The sequence below is a fragment of the Anser anser genome (genome assembly GCF_964211835.1).
Source record: "Anser anser genome assembly, chromosome: 1".
NCBI lineage: Eukaryota > Metazoa > Chordata > Aves > Anseriformes > Anatidae > Anser > Anser anser.
In genome coordinates, this window is record NC_139720.1 from 41,250,795 (window position 1) to 41,264,373 (window position 13,579).

The following is a 13,579-nucleotide window of genomic DNA, read 5'->3' on the forward strand; positions in this document are numbered from 1 at the left end:
AACCTCCTCAACAAACCCTCAAGCTGTTTCTTTTCTAGTGCTGAGTCAGTTTTAAGGGAAGATGAACTCAGGTAAAATAAGCTCAGTAATAAGTGGCTCTTACTGGGTCAAGGTAATCAATTATTTAGCCATTCTTCAGTTTCTCTATTCAATGGATAGATACAGTGGAGCGAAACAGGAGATTGCATCAAGTTATTTGCATGATTAAGTCTGTCTGGATATACAGAGAAAAGTCAAAGGAAATGTGAGAAGAAAACCAGAAATCATTATCAAAAGACAGTAATGTCTGCAAATCCTGTGTTTTCTTGGTCATTATGGCTCCAAAGGCATCTCATCCCTCCAGCAGTTAGCAAATGTTCTTCAGGAGCTAATGCTTAGAAACACGTATTTTTCACTCTCCACCTTCTTTCTCATGCAAAAATAGCTAGATGTGTGTTTTCTCTCCAAATGCAGCATCCTACAGACCAAAGTCTGTAGGATTTTAGTCCTTCAGATGTTTACTCCAGAATAACCGCCCTTAGTACAAGCTCCACACAACCAAAAACACCCTTATTTTCTCCCCCGCCAGCACGTTCAACTTCTCCCTTCTATTCGTTATGATACCGTGATCATTACTGGCAGACCAATCATTCTGCTTCCACTGTCAATCCACCTCCCTGCGTCTAAACCACTTCTGTTTCTAATCGCATAACACAGACTACATTTTCATCCTAGTGCAAACTGAATTAACATCCACTTCTTGGAAAGGAGGGGCAGATCCTACCTCTTAGCTCAGCTCAAGCTCCTTCTGGAAAGCCATGCCCAGTGCTTAGCCTTCTGTGATGAGCATGCACTTAGTCACACAGTAAGTCAGTCTAACACACAAAACAACCAAACCCTTAACACTGAGCACAAAGAGAAGTGTGTTAAACACAGAGCTGCTAATTTAGCTCAAAGGTCTACATTTCTATAAAATATCTCCTCCTTAGTCTTTATCATCCTAACATACTTTTGCCAGATACTACTCGCATTTTCACTCCATCTGCATCTTGTTGGTGCCTTGGATAAAAATAGGAGACGTTCTGAGGGTTGATGCAGTCAAATTGATGAACTTGTCTGTAAAGGTCACTGTTCTCCACGTGAAAAACAGAAACTAGAGCTCCAAAACCCTAATGCATCATCTGCTGAGTTGCCAGCTATAAAGCATCAGTTACAATAGTTCCCCAGGGGTCGGTGTTGCGGCCCACCCTCTTTAATATCTTTACTGATGACTTGGATGAGGGAAGTGAGTGCGCCCTCAGTAAGTTTGCAGATGACACCAAATCGGGGGAAAGCACCAATCTGCCGGAGGGTAGGAAGGCCCTGCAGAGGGACCTGGACAGGATGGGTTGATGGGCAGAGGCCAATGGGGTGAGGTTCAACACGGCTAAGTGCCGGGTCCTGCACTTTGGTCACAACAACCCCATACAGCGCTACAGGCTTGGGGCAGAGTGACTCGAATGCTGTGCAGAGGAAAAGGATCTGGGGGTGTTGGTCAATGCTTGCCTGAACATGGCCAGCAGGGTGCCCAGGTGGCCAAGAAGGCCAACGGCATCCTGGCTTGTATCAGGAATAGTGTAGCCAGTGGGACCAAGGAGATGATTGGCCCCCTGTGCTCTGCTCTGGTGAGGCCGCACCTCGAGTACTGCGTTCAGTTTTGGGCCCCTCACTGCAAGAAAGACATCGGGGCCCTGCAGCATGTCCAGAGAAGGGCTACGGAGCTGGTGAAGGGCCTGGAGCATAAGTCTTATGAGGAGCGGCTGAGGGAAATGGGGGTGTTTGATCTGGAGAAGAGGAGGCCCTGGGGAGACCTTATTGCTCTCTACAACTACCTGAAAGGAAGGTGTGGGGAGCTGGGGTTGGCCTCTTCTCACAGGTAACTAGTGATAGGATGAGAGCAAATGGCCTCAAGTTGCACCAGGGGAGGGTCGGTTTGGAAATTAGGAGACATTTCTTTTCAGGAGGAGTAATTAGGCATTGGAACGGGTTGCCCAGGGAGGTGGTGGAGTCACCGTCCCTAGGGGTGTTTAAGGAAAGGTTGGACGTGGTGCTTAGGGACATGGTTCAGTGGGTGACAGTGGTGGTAGGGGGGTGGTTGGACCAGATGATCTTGGAGGTCTTTTCCAACCTTAATGATTGTATGATTGTTCTTGTATAAGTCTGGACGATGCTCCCATGATCGCAGCTTGCAAATTAAGAGTCCTCATTCAAATCCACAAAAATCTAGAACAGCAAAATTTTCCTATAATGAATGTTGTGAATTTTGCACTCCTCTTCATGGATTTTCACTTCCTCACACTCTTAAAAAAATCAACTCAGACATTATATCCTGATGAAATAAACACATATGTATGCTACCAGCAAGTTTAAAACCAAAAAGCATTTCATCATATGCACTTTGTAACATATACTCAAAGGCACATAAAAAACAACAGCACAAACTCTCGTTAATTAAAGCCATAAGGATACAACACAAATAACAGTAAAAAACAAACCAAACCGAAAAATAGTTTAAATGTCTTCTTATAGAATTTTTAATATTACAATTTTAATTAGATTTCTGTCTTTACCACAAGTACAGCTTCTTAAACAACTAAGTTGTTTTCATAACAAGTTTGAAATATGTTTTTACTGCATATTTACAAGTTGGAAGATATTAAAAACCCTTCCTGAGGAGCCTGGTGATTTTTTCATGTTTTCAGTGATCACTATTTCTACTTAATCCATTTTATCAAACACAAATAAAGTGGTATTCTGATGTAAGTCTGAGTTAATAAGATTTACAAGAATCCAATTTACCAGGGATAATTTGTGTAACAACATAAACAGCTTACATCAGCAAGCCCAGTTCTGCTCTACAGCTTTTGAAAAATGCAATCTTGAATTCAGTATTTTTATGCTCATTTTTTTAAAACTGTAATAAAATAGTTTTGTCAAAGGTTCGTTTTTGTTGCACTTGCATTAGGTTAAGAAGTGATGAGCTTGTCTCATCACCAAAAATAATCTCAATAAAAGTTTAGTAATTTTCCCGCTAACGGTTAACAACGTTTTCAGTTATAGAATGCAAACGCAGCAAGTGAGCTAAATTAACATTCTTCAATCTATGGGTGGACTGCCAGAACTGAAACTTGTTCTAGCAGTCCTAAAATCTGTATGTGCTACCTTGTTACAAAAATACGGTCTTAGTGAGGTGGCAAGGCCATGCTAGCTCACTACAGGGCCTAAAAATACAGTCCCACAGAAGTACGTAAAGCTACAAAGAAAAAACTAACTACACAAGTCTATCAAAGTTTCCATCAAAAGGCTGCTGAACTGTTTAAGTTCAATTCCAAGCCCGTCCATTCTAAACAGAAGATTTAAAAAAAAAAAAGAAAAAAGCAGTATGATCATTTAGTATGTTCAAGGCACAGAGAACTAGGAATGTTTCATTGCTGGTGCATAGTTCAAAAGAAAATGCAACGTCTGAATATGAGACATACTGGAGGCAACATTTACGTGCAATATACAGCATTGATAAGTTAGAGGCTTATCAGACTAATTTTGCAGATATTATGAAATTATAATTACAAAGACTTCAAAAGTTACAGTTAAAGACTGTGTGGGGAAAAGTAAGATTTGCTTGAAAAGGTTTGTGCGAATTATTGCCAAAAGTTTATCACTCTTCGATCTCCTCCCACCTCAATTTGAGAAGCACAGTAATCCTTTTGAGTGAGCTGTTGAACGAAAGAATCTAGAAACTGCTGTCCTAAACATATACAATGAAAAGTGGGGAAAAACAAACAAACAAGAAAAAAACCACAGTAAATGTCTTCAAGATGAATTTGAAGTGGAGCTGCTCAAGCACACTCTCATAAACAGCCCCTCCTGAGTTTCAGCGCTAACAAGGTCCATAACTGGAACGCTTTTGACTGTGTAGTTGATCTTAGAGCTCCCATAAAAAGTTGTATTCTTGGCTTTCTAGAAAGTCAACTCTGCCTTTACTAAATCCTTTCCTGCATGCTGTGATGCAAGAGGATAGTTTCTGTTTGCTTTGATGTCTCTTGAATCTCAGCACATGAGTGTCTCAGTCTTAGCACTAGATGGCACTTGGGTTTTAGGTACTACCCAACTTAAAGCCACTGACATTAGCAGGCTCAATAAATTTTTCTTACAGAACAAATTGTAATTGTAGTGTTATTATCAAGACTGGCTTATTCTGACACAATAGATAACTACTAGATGGGCATAGCAGAAATAAATTAAATCCACATTAATTAAAATTACAAGTCCAGCTAAGAACCAAAACTACATAGAGCTGAGTTGACTTCTCAACAGTAAAACTCTGAAGTTGCTATGTAAACTCATGAGATCATACAGGCATAATCCCCACCATCAGTTTTTCTAAAACATTTTTGTCAAACAATCTTGCTGAACCTTTCAAAGAAAGCAAGTTCCCACAACTTTAAAGGTCTGTCTGTAGCATAAACGATAAAAGAAGGGCTAGAGAGACACGAAGGTTCGGGGCAGCCTTAGCTACAGCAACCATGAAATGGTGGAGTTCAGAATCTTGTGAGGAGGAAGCAGGGCAAAAATAGGATCCCAACATTGGACCTCAGGAGATCAAACTTTAGCTTCTTCAGGGACCAACCTGGAGGGATCCCATGGGTTCGGGCACTAGAAGGAAGGGAGGTCCAGGAGAGCTGGTGAATATTCAAGCATCGCTTCCTCCAAGCTCAAGATCAATGTATCCCTATGAGCAAGAAGGCAAGCAAAGGGGGCAGGAGACCTGCATGGATGAGCAAGGGGTTCCTGGCAAATCTCAAAGAAAAGAAGGAATTATACAGCATGTGGAAAAAGGGAAAGGCCCCTTGGGAGGAACAGAGGGACACTGTCAGAGTATGCAGGGATTCAATGAAGAAGGCCAACACCCACTTGGAATTAAATCTGGCAGGGGATGTCAAAGACAACAAGAAAGGCTTCTTCAAATAGATCAATAGCAAAAGGAAGACTAGCGAAAATCAGTGACCAGGATGATGGCACAGAGTGCAGCCTCAGCAAGCTTTTTGATGATAAGTATTTCTGAAAACTGTGAGGAGTGGCTGGTACCCCAGAGGGCCGTGCTGCCATTCAGAAGGATCTCCACAGGCTGGAAAGCTGGGCTGTGGGGAACTTCATGAAGTTCAACACGGGAACTCCCTGCACGTAGGGAGGAATAACCCCAAGCACCAGTACAGGCTGGGGGCTGAGCTGCTGGAGTGCAGCTCTGCAGAGAGAGACCTGGGAGTCCTGGTGGACAGCAGGCTGACAATGAGCCAGCAACATGCCCTTGTGGCCAAGAAGGCCAATGGTATCCTGGGCTACATTCAGAAGAATGCTGCCAGCAGGTCGAGGGAGGTGATCCTGCCCCTCTACTCAGCCCTGGTGAGGCCTCACCTGGAGTGTTGTGCCCAGTTCTGGGCTCCCCAGTGTAAGAGGGACATGGGGTATTGGAGCGAGTTCAGAGGAGGGCTATGAGGAAGGTTGGAGGACTGAAGCACCTCTTCATACAAGGAGAGGCTGAGAGAACTGGGCCTGTTGAGCTTGGAGAAGGCTGAGAGGGGATCTTATCAATGTGTATAAGTATCTGAAGGGAGGGTGTCAAGAGGATGAGGCTTGACTCTTCAGTTGTGCCCAGCAACAGGACAAGAGGCAATGGGCACAAACTGAAGCACGGGAAGTTCCAGCTCAACATGAGAAAACACTTCTTTATTGCGAGGGTGACAGAGTACTGGCATAGATTGCCCAGTGAGACTGTGGAGTCTCCTTCTCTGGAGATATTCAGAACCCACCTGGATGCCATCCTGCACAGCGTGCTCTAGGGGACCCTGCTTGAAGGTGGTTGGACCAGATGATCTCCGAAGGTCCCATCCAACCTCAGCTGTTCTGTGATAAACACGCTACTCTTCAGCTTCAGAATGAACTACATTGCATTTTCAAGGATCTTAAAAATATTACGTAAAATAAAAAGGCACAACTTCTATGTGCAAAGATTATGCAGAACATTGATAGCGTATATAGAGTTTTGCTGAATGATCACTGCCAGACAGTGCTGCACTCTATGCTGGATTACAAAAAGACAACAGCTGTTTTTGGCTTAGATAACATACTAAGTTCCATCTAAAATACCACATGCATGTCACAGCTAAAGAAAAAAAAATCTTCACTGAAAAAGTCGCAGTACCTTCTCCTTCACTCCTTCTGAAGAAATGAACATTGCTAAATTGAAATTGACAGTTTGCAATATTTCCCTAAATTTAAAAGGGAAAACCTTGGAAACATTTTCAAGCATTCATTTTTTTCAACATTTTGTCAGGTACAATATTTTTAAGACAAGGTGATTCATTTTCCTACTGCACATCTATACTAGATAATGTGCACAGAATTTTGTTATTTAACAAGAAGCATAACATACATGAGCATAAACACACTTCTAATGCAAGTCCTTGAAACTACAACAGGTGCCTGGGTTAAGCTAACTGCTCAATATATACAAGAATGAAAGGAGCAAAGAAGGAAGTCATGCTTTAAACCAAGAAAGCAAGTGCAGGAAAATAGAAACTTTCTAAAAGCAAGAGGTACTTTCACATAAGTTAAAACCCAGTATTTATACACAAGAATACTTAGAATTATGAAATATACACCACTTACAACTTCACAGCGGCATGTTGTATGGCTCACCCTTTGTTCTAAACAGGAAGCCAATAGCCCAAACTGATATTTGAACATTAAATTTTAATATAAGAGAGTAGAGGTAAACATTTAAGTTCTCACCCACTTTTAATCACACTTGTAATACTTGCCATTGAATCTTACTTAAGACACGAGCAGAATACACTAATTAACTTATTCCAGTAGATGAGCCGACTGATCCTTGCAGACTGTATCATACATTTTTCTGTTCCAATCCTATTTTATGCTGTGCCTACTGTGCTTTCAGACTGTTTACATTACCCACCTCCTAAAGGTGCATTCAGGTGCCAGTGACTAGAAGCATCTCCATTTAGTTCATAGTAAATGCCTTTAAATACTATATCTAAACATTTCTGCATATTCTCATCATACAATACTATGGGAATGTTCTAAAGACCCTTTGCTCATCAGATGTTGTCAATTAAAACAGACTCAAGTGCTCCACCACTTTAAACTCTGTTCTACTTCATATTTCCAGGCTTGCGCAGGATCTCTTGATCCCCATGTAACAAGCTCACATTTTCATCAGCAGTGTCATTTCCTTGTAGGAATAACCAGCACAGAATAACCACCCAACTTCTAAATGTGGGTCAACCAACTCCATAAAAATCAGACCTACACCTCCCAGGTTGCAGATATGCTAGAAGTCAGTAATTACAGGTTGCTGAAGCCTAGGCCCATATCGTACTACTGTTTCGCTACTGAAATTGACTTTAAGCCAAATTCCTTGTTTCACAAAACTACAGGAACGTTTCTAGTAGCATTCTTGGAAGACAAAGGCATAGAGATGAGTGATGCTAAGAGTCACAGATATATTTAACATGCTTAAAATCACTTATAAAAGCCCTGGAATAATCAGAGTTAAAAATCAGAAGAGAATAGTTAATATCTGCAAGGAGACTGACATAGTACTCTCAAGTCTATTGGCAATTTTTAAGCCCATTTTCATGATTTTCCTGAGTGAAAGCCCTTAAAAAGGCACAATGGTTTGACTTCACAAATTAGTGGGAATAGCAATGTTAAAAGGAATGTGTTTACCAGAATATCCAAATAAACTTACATAACCTACATCCCTTGTCAAGTAAGGGATAAAACAGTACACATAATAACCAAAAATTTATTTGAATAACATAAAAGTTACAACCAAGTTATACAGAAAATATTTCCAGACTTAGTACAATGTAAGCCAGAGAAAATCAAGCACTGTTCCAATGAGATAAGAGCAGCTTTTAGAAAATATATCAGAGCTAGCTATGCACTGAAAACACTACTGTAATTCTTAAAGTATGATAAAAGACTACCAGATTCAATATAGTAACAACCACGTTTGTATTTAAAACACTTCCCTCTTATTCGAATAACACTGAATGGGAAAACAGCAAAATGATTCCAAGATGCCTAAGAAAGTGGCTTTATTGCTATTACAGACTAGCAGCATTACTTTGACAGTATAGACTACAGGAGGTGGGGAGGCTTGTACCAAACCACCTCAGAAACAAGAGGTGAAGTAAGCATAGATGATTAGCATGGTTGCCAATAGCAAAGAAGAGTATTAATTAAAAAAAGTTTTCACGAAGGACTGCAAACACCATGACAAACATCTATCATTATATTCTAGGCAATAAAACAAAGAGTTTTAAAAGCAAGTACGTACAAGGAGAGTAACTTATTTTTTATTTTTGCCTTTTAAACAAACTATCAGCACATCAGGTTGACTGGCAAATTTCACTTTGGATCCAATCACTTCACACAGATCCATGTTTGTTTTCGACAGGTATAGCAAAACAGAGGACTGTTTGAAGACTGGCAGATAGTGCTGAGATTTTTCCCTTTCAAAAGGAGAACGATCTTTCAACAGAAGTCATTGTCAATGACCTCTATAACAGGTTCCAAGCTTAAGCGGTGTTATCATAACACTTCTGCACAAACACACAACTTAAATACTTGAGACATTAACATGACCATCAATTACCAAATTACACACAGATAATGATTTACTATCATGTGGACTGTTCTCTCACAAGCCATGGCATACTCTACTAAAGTAGTTTACCACGTATTGAGCTTCTTTCCGTTTCAGGTTAACATGTAAGGATACAAAAAAAAATTGCCTGCAATATTTTAATACACTTTCTTCCTTACCTCTTTATCTGGGAGGGCAGTGTTTTTGAACCAACATTTGAAATAGGTAATAAATGTCAGCATTTAAGTTCTTTAAAACCTCTGTAAAAAATAGCTTTGTCTTACCATGGCTGTGGGCAGTTGCTGGGCTGAGAGATGGTTGGAGTAACTCTTTGGTTGGAGTAAAATAAGCTTCTTTTCCCTGGCGCTGGCTCATTTTCCCCGGAGTTAAAAGCTGTGATTCATCGCTGTTTGTTACGACTGTTGAAATACAAAATGGGTGCTCAATGTTATGTACTTGTGCATTGATTTCTATTAACAAGTTCACTGCTATTAATGATACTGGTATTCAAATGCTGTCTTGAAAAATTCTTTCTAGAAAATGAGCATTTCAAACCAGAGATTTGCTTCAGAAGGAATGGCAGAAAGGAGCCAGAAAGATTGGTCTAAGACGTGAGTCAGAAGATGAAAACAAAAACTACTGTGTGTAGGAAAACTGCATGCTGCTACTGAACATCACAGACACAGCACTGAGCTGTTACTTCTCAAATCCTGCTTTCTTTGCCACTTTTTTGACTTGGTTTAACTAGCCACAAGACAGCTGACCCAGGAAACAACTTACCAGATTCAAGCTGTACCACCATCCCAGAAAACTAAAATGAATGTATACATGTACATCAAAGAAACATGTCTTATTAAGAAAGATTATGTAGAGACTTTACCAAGGGAAAGGTTTACATCAGAAGAGTTTCTCTCCTTGAACCTTATCAGTCTGAAAAGGACTTGTTTGATCTCCTCTAGCTATTTGTAAGATCCACCTGCGCAGCCATCCTGCTCATGATGTTTGTACTTATCCTTAAGCTGCGCACTACAGAGCTGGAACTTTTTTGATAGTGGAATAATGACTGACTCAGTAACATCCGTCCCATGGAAGTAGAGATACTGGCAAAAAAGATTAGAAGGAAAACAGAAGATGCTTACTAAAAACAGTCTGCCTAAAAGACTGTAAGTTTTAATGCTACTCACTTCAAGAGTTCTCAAGCCTTCCTCAAAATAGTTTTAAAAGTTTAACAGAAGACTGAGTTAAAACAAAGTTCAGTTTTTTAGATAGAATCCGCAGATACAGAGACCCTCTTCTTAGCTTCATTACTACTATTATTACAGTAACTGAAACGTGTTTTTTAAGCAACATCTAGAATAAACACGAGGTAGTATGATGAATGCAAGGATGCCAGGATACCCACCTGTACTATTTTTCTATATCAGATAAACCATCTAAAGCTCTACTCTGGACAAACTACACCATAAGCAGACTGGTCCTTAGGAAAAGTAAGAAAGGAGATAAGACAAGCAAGGCAAAAAGCTCATTTCCCTAGCTCAGAGTTCAAATTTGTCAGTGACAGAAAGTCAATACTTCAAAAGTGGCTGGCATTGTTTTTCTTGTAGTACCAATTTAGATTTTTATTTGTACTATGTACTACAAGTAAGGGGAGGGAGGGTAGAGGTAGGGAGCAAATATCTAACTTTTGGGAAGGATTGCACCACGCAAGAGCTAGTGTCCAAAATGAAACAAATAAAATGGGGAGGCTAAAAAGTGACTGTTTCACAGACTAACACCAAACTGATCACTGCAAGGGACTGAGCTATACACGCTTGTTTTAAAAGTGTTTAGGATACACTGAAGTTGCAGCAAGTCAGATGAAAGCTGCTTTTGGAAAGCCACCAGCCTCTAACTGTGTCAGAACTGCATTTCCCTGCCCAACAGGACAGGGTTTCAGGGCATGTCAGCAGCAGGCAGTGCCCCGCAGGCGGCCACTCTGCAGCACAGACAATACTTTCTCAAGTGACCCCTACAGAAGGATCCGTTCTGAACAAGCAGAGTGCAATATTACTAACTTTTTAACCGTTAAACTTCAGAAGTCATTTAGTGGAAGAAACCTCTACACAAGTTCTCCAAACTCATGAACTGAACTCAGTGATGTTAACTCAGTAACAACGGTAAGGGTTGCAAGCTTGAAATTCCCTATTAAACTCATGCTCCTTCCCCAGTCTGCAGACTCAATTTGGGACTTGCAAAGACTGCTAGCACTGTTGGAAACGCTCCTTCCCTACAAAGAACAGGTTATCTATCATCCAGCATATAGTATTTTGTGGGTGAATTTCTTAAATCAAGTGGGCTTTTTCAAAATTCAACCTGTAAAGCTGACGAATGAAGAGCAGGAGAGTTTTACAATTTCTTTTTTTATACAAAACATTATAAAAGTGTTAAACAAATGGAAATAAATCCGTTAAAAACATAAATGTCTGCACATCTGCGCTGTAGCAGCCACCAGGAAGTTGTCCCCCTACTTCCAAATGCCTCATCCCGATACTCCAAGACATTTGCTCTACGGTGAGGGGGAAGACAAGGACAGGCAGAACACAGAATCATAGAATCATTTAGGTTGGAAAAGTCCTTTAAGATCATCACGTCCAACCATTCATCTAACACTACAAGTCCAGCACTAAACCATGTCCCAAGTGACATAGTGGTTACTTGGAGTATGGGACAATGAATACCTTTACTTTCCATCTTTTTCTTCTACAAAAGATATGATTTTTAAAGATGCCAGCATAATCACAGATGTGCAATCAGTAAGACATTCAGATGGTTGGCAATCTACATAAAGGTACACCTTAAGCATCTTTTGGCAGGAGCTCTGGAACCTTAGAAGACAGAAACAAAGAAAGCTATTTCAAGGAGAAAGTAGTTGGGACGGAGTAAGGAGGAGAAGTTATGCTAGTAATGAACCTGAGTTTTTAAGATGTCATTAAATCAAACGCCTACCACTTGGAAGCAGATCTTTTATTTAAGAGAGATTTAATTATTATATATTAATAGATAACAGCAATTTGGAGAAGCTCTTTGGCTGCTGTTTATAGCTTCTGATGGATTGATTTTATGAACGCTATAAAAATTTATGGCACATACTTAAATTATCCATTTGCTGACTATGCTCGATGGTCCTGTAGCTAATTTTTAACTCACTTGAAGCGAAGAATGATTTTATCTGGGAACTTCAGTACATTCACAGAATAAAACCAAGCAGTTTCTCTCTCTGAAAGAGAGCAATGGCGATTTATACAAGCGGCCTTGCTCACTTGTGAAATAAAAGTTAAACTTGGATGAATAAATGATGCTCCTAGTCAAAAATGTTTTGCTTCTCATTTGCAAAAATACCAAACAAACTTATGGTTTAAACTTGTGTCTCCACAGGTACCTTTAGTGAAATCTCAGTGAACTAATGAAATGCTGTAAGCCTCAAAAACCTCACTCAGTTTTTGACTAATCTTCAAAGCACTCACACTTTCCAGTGAGCAAGGTCTTAGCTTCTTCATTGTAACAGTAGGTCTTTGTGACATGGACAACATATGACATGATTTTTCTTATGTTCCTGGGGAACATCTCACTTAATTCGTAGGTTTCATGTGCCATCTTTGCAACCTGAAAGATGGTTTAGTAGGAACATGCTTAACACGTGCAACAAAACCTACAACAGCATTGCCAACCATTCCTTCCACTCGGTGGCCTCAAAGTGGTTATGTACTTTTCAAATTTAGCTCAGGCGTCAGGGCGCTCATCCAAGAGCGTGATGATCTTGGTTCATCCCATCCTTTACCTGAGTAGGTTTAAAATCACACCAGCTATCTCCTTGAAGCTGAGCGGAGTGCTATTTTAAGGGAGAAACATCAAGTAGTAAACATCAAAGCCCCTTTGTGAATCTCCGGAGGGCACATTTGAATACCAACAGAACAATTAGAGTTGATAATTCATACTTTGCTCTATTTCTTACTACTAGCCATCAAATTAGTAATTATAGTTTGTCAGTAAGATTTATGCATCAGAAGAAACACAAATTGAGGTTGTTACAGCCAATTTACTTCATCAGATGAAGTTATGGAAAAAAAATCTCTGAAGTGGCAGACTCCCAATTTTTCCACTCCATAATGAGCATGTTAACGAGCCTACCCACTTGAAAACAGCACAAGGACACGAGATACAGGAAAAGGTTTATTAAAATTCAGTTCTGCATTACTTTTGACTGTCTTTAACTAGCAAGATCAGCCCCACTTACAGAAAAGCAGGAAAATAAGAAGTTGCTAAGTTAAAAGTATTATTTGGGTAGGTTTTTTTTAGCAGTTAGCTTTTAAATAATCTGCTTTCAGGAACCTTCCAGCAGTTAGTATGGTTACTTTTTTCATCAAAACAACTTGAAAAAGAACTTCAGGACCTGGGAAAAAAAGGTTTCAGGAACTCCATGCAAGAACATGAGTACACTCTAGTAATTGCCAGCTTTACAGACTGCATATTTATATAGCACAGCTGTCTGATATTTTTTCACAGCATTACAGAATGGTTGAGGTTGGAAGGGACTTCTGGAGGTCATCTGGTCCAACCCCCTGATCAAGCAGGGACACCTACAGCAGGCTGCCCATTTTTACAATAGATTGTGAGCTTTTTTGCAATGAAAAGTCTGTGAGACCTCTTGTACCTCCTATCTACAGCCCACAAGAAGAAACAGGACCTAGCAATGCCATCAGCTGTACCAACAATTCACTGAAGAAGCCAGCAGGAGCCTTGAGATTAATCTGCAAGACAGCATTAAAAACCTCAAATAAGTTTGCTTTGTACATCTATTATAACAGAAAGGAGCAGGATGGATTAATGTGAATAAAAAGAATGTTTGAATGC

At 40.1% G+C, this 13,579-nt stretch overlaps 1 protein-coding gene across 4 annotated transcripts in view; it reads right to left on the reverse strand.

Annotated features, from left to right (window-relative positions):
• Positions 1-13,579, reverse strand: part of OSBPL8 (oxysterol binding protein like 8) — a 90,587-nt gene that overhangs the window by 41,653 nt on the left and 35,355 nt on the right. For all 4 annotated transcript variants that reach the window (XM_083838725.1, XM_083838729.1, XM_083838726.1 and 1 more), the window contains one exon: positions 8,974-9,108. In XM_083838725.1, coding sequence (XP_083694851.1) covers positions 8,974-9,108 — 135 coding nt within the window. The remainder of the gene's footprint in view (positions 1-8,973; positions 9,109-13,579) is intronic.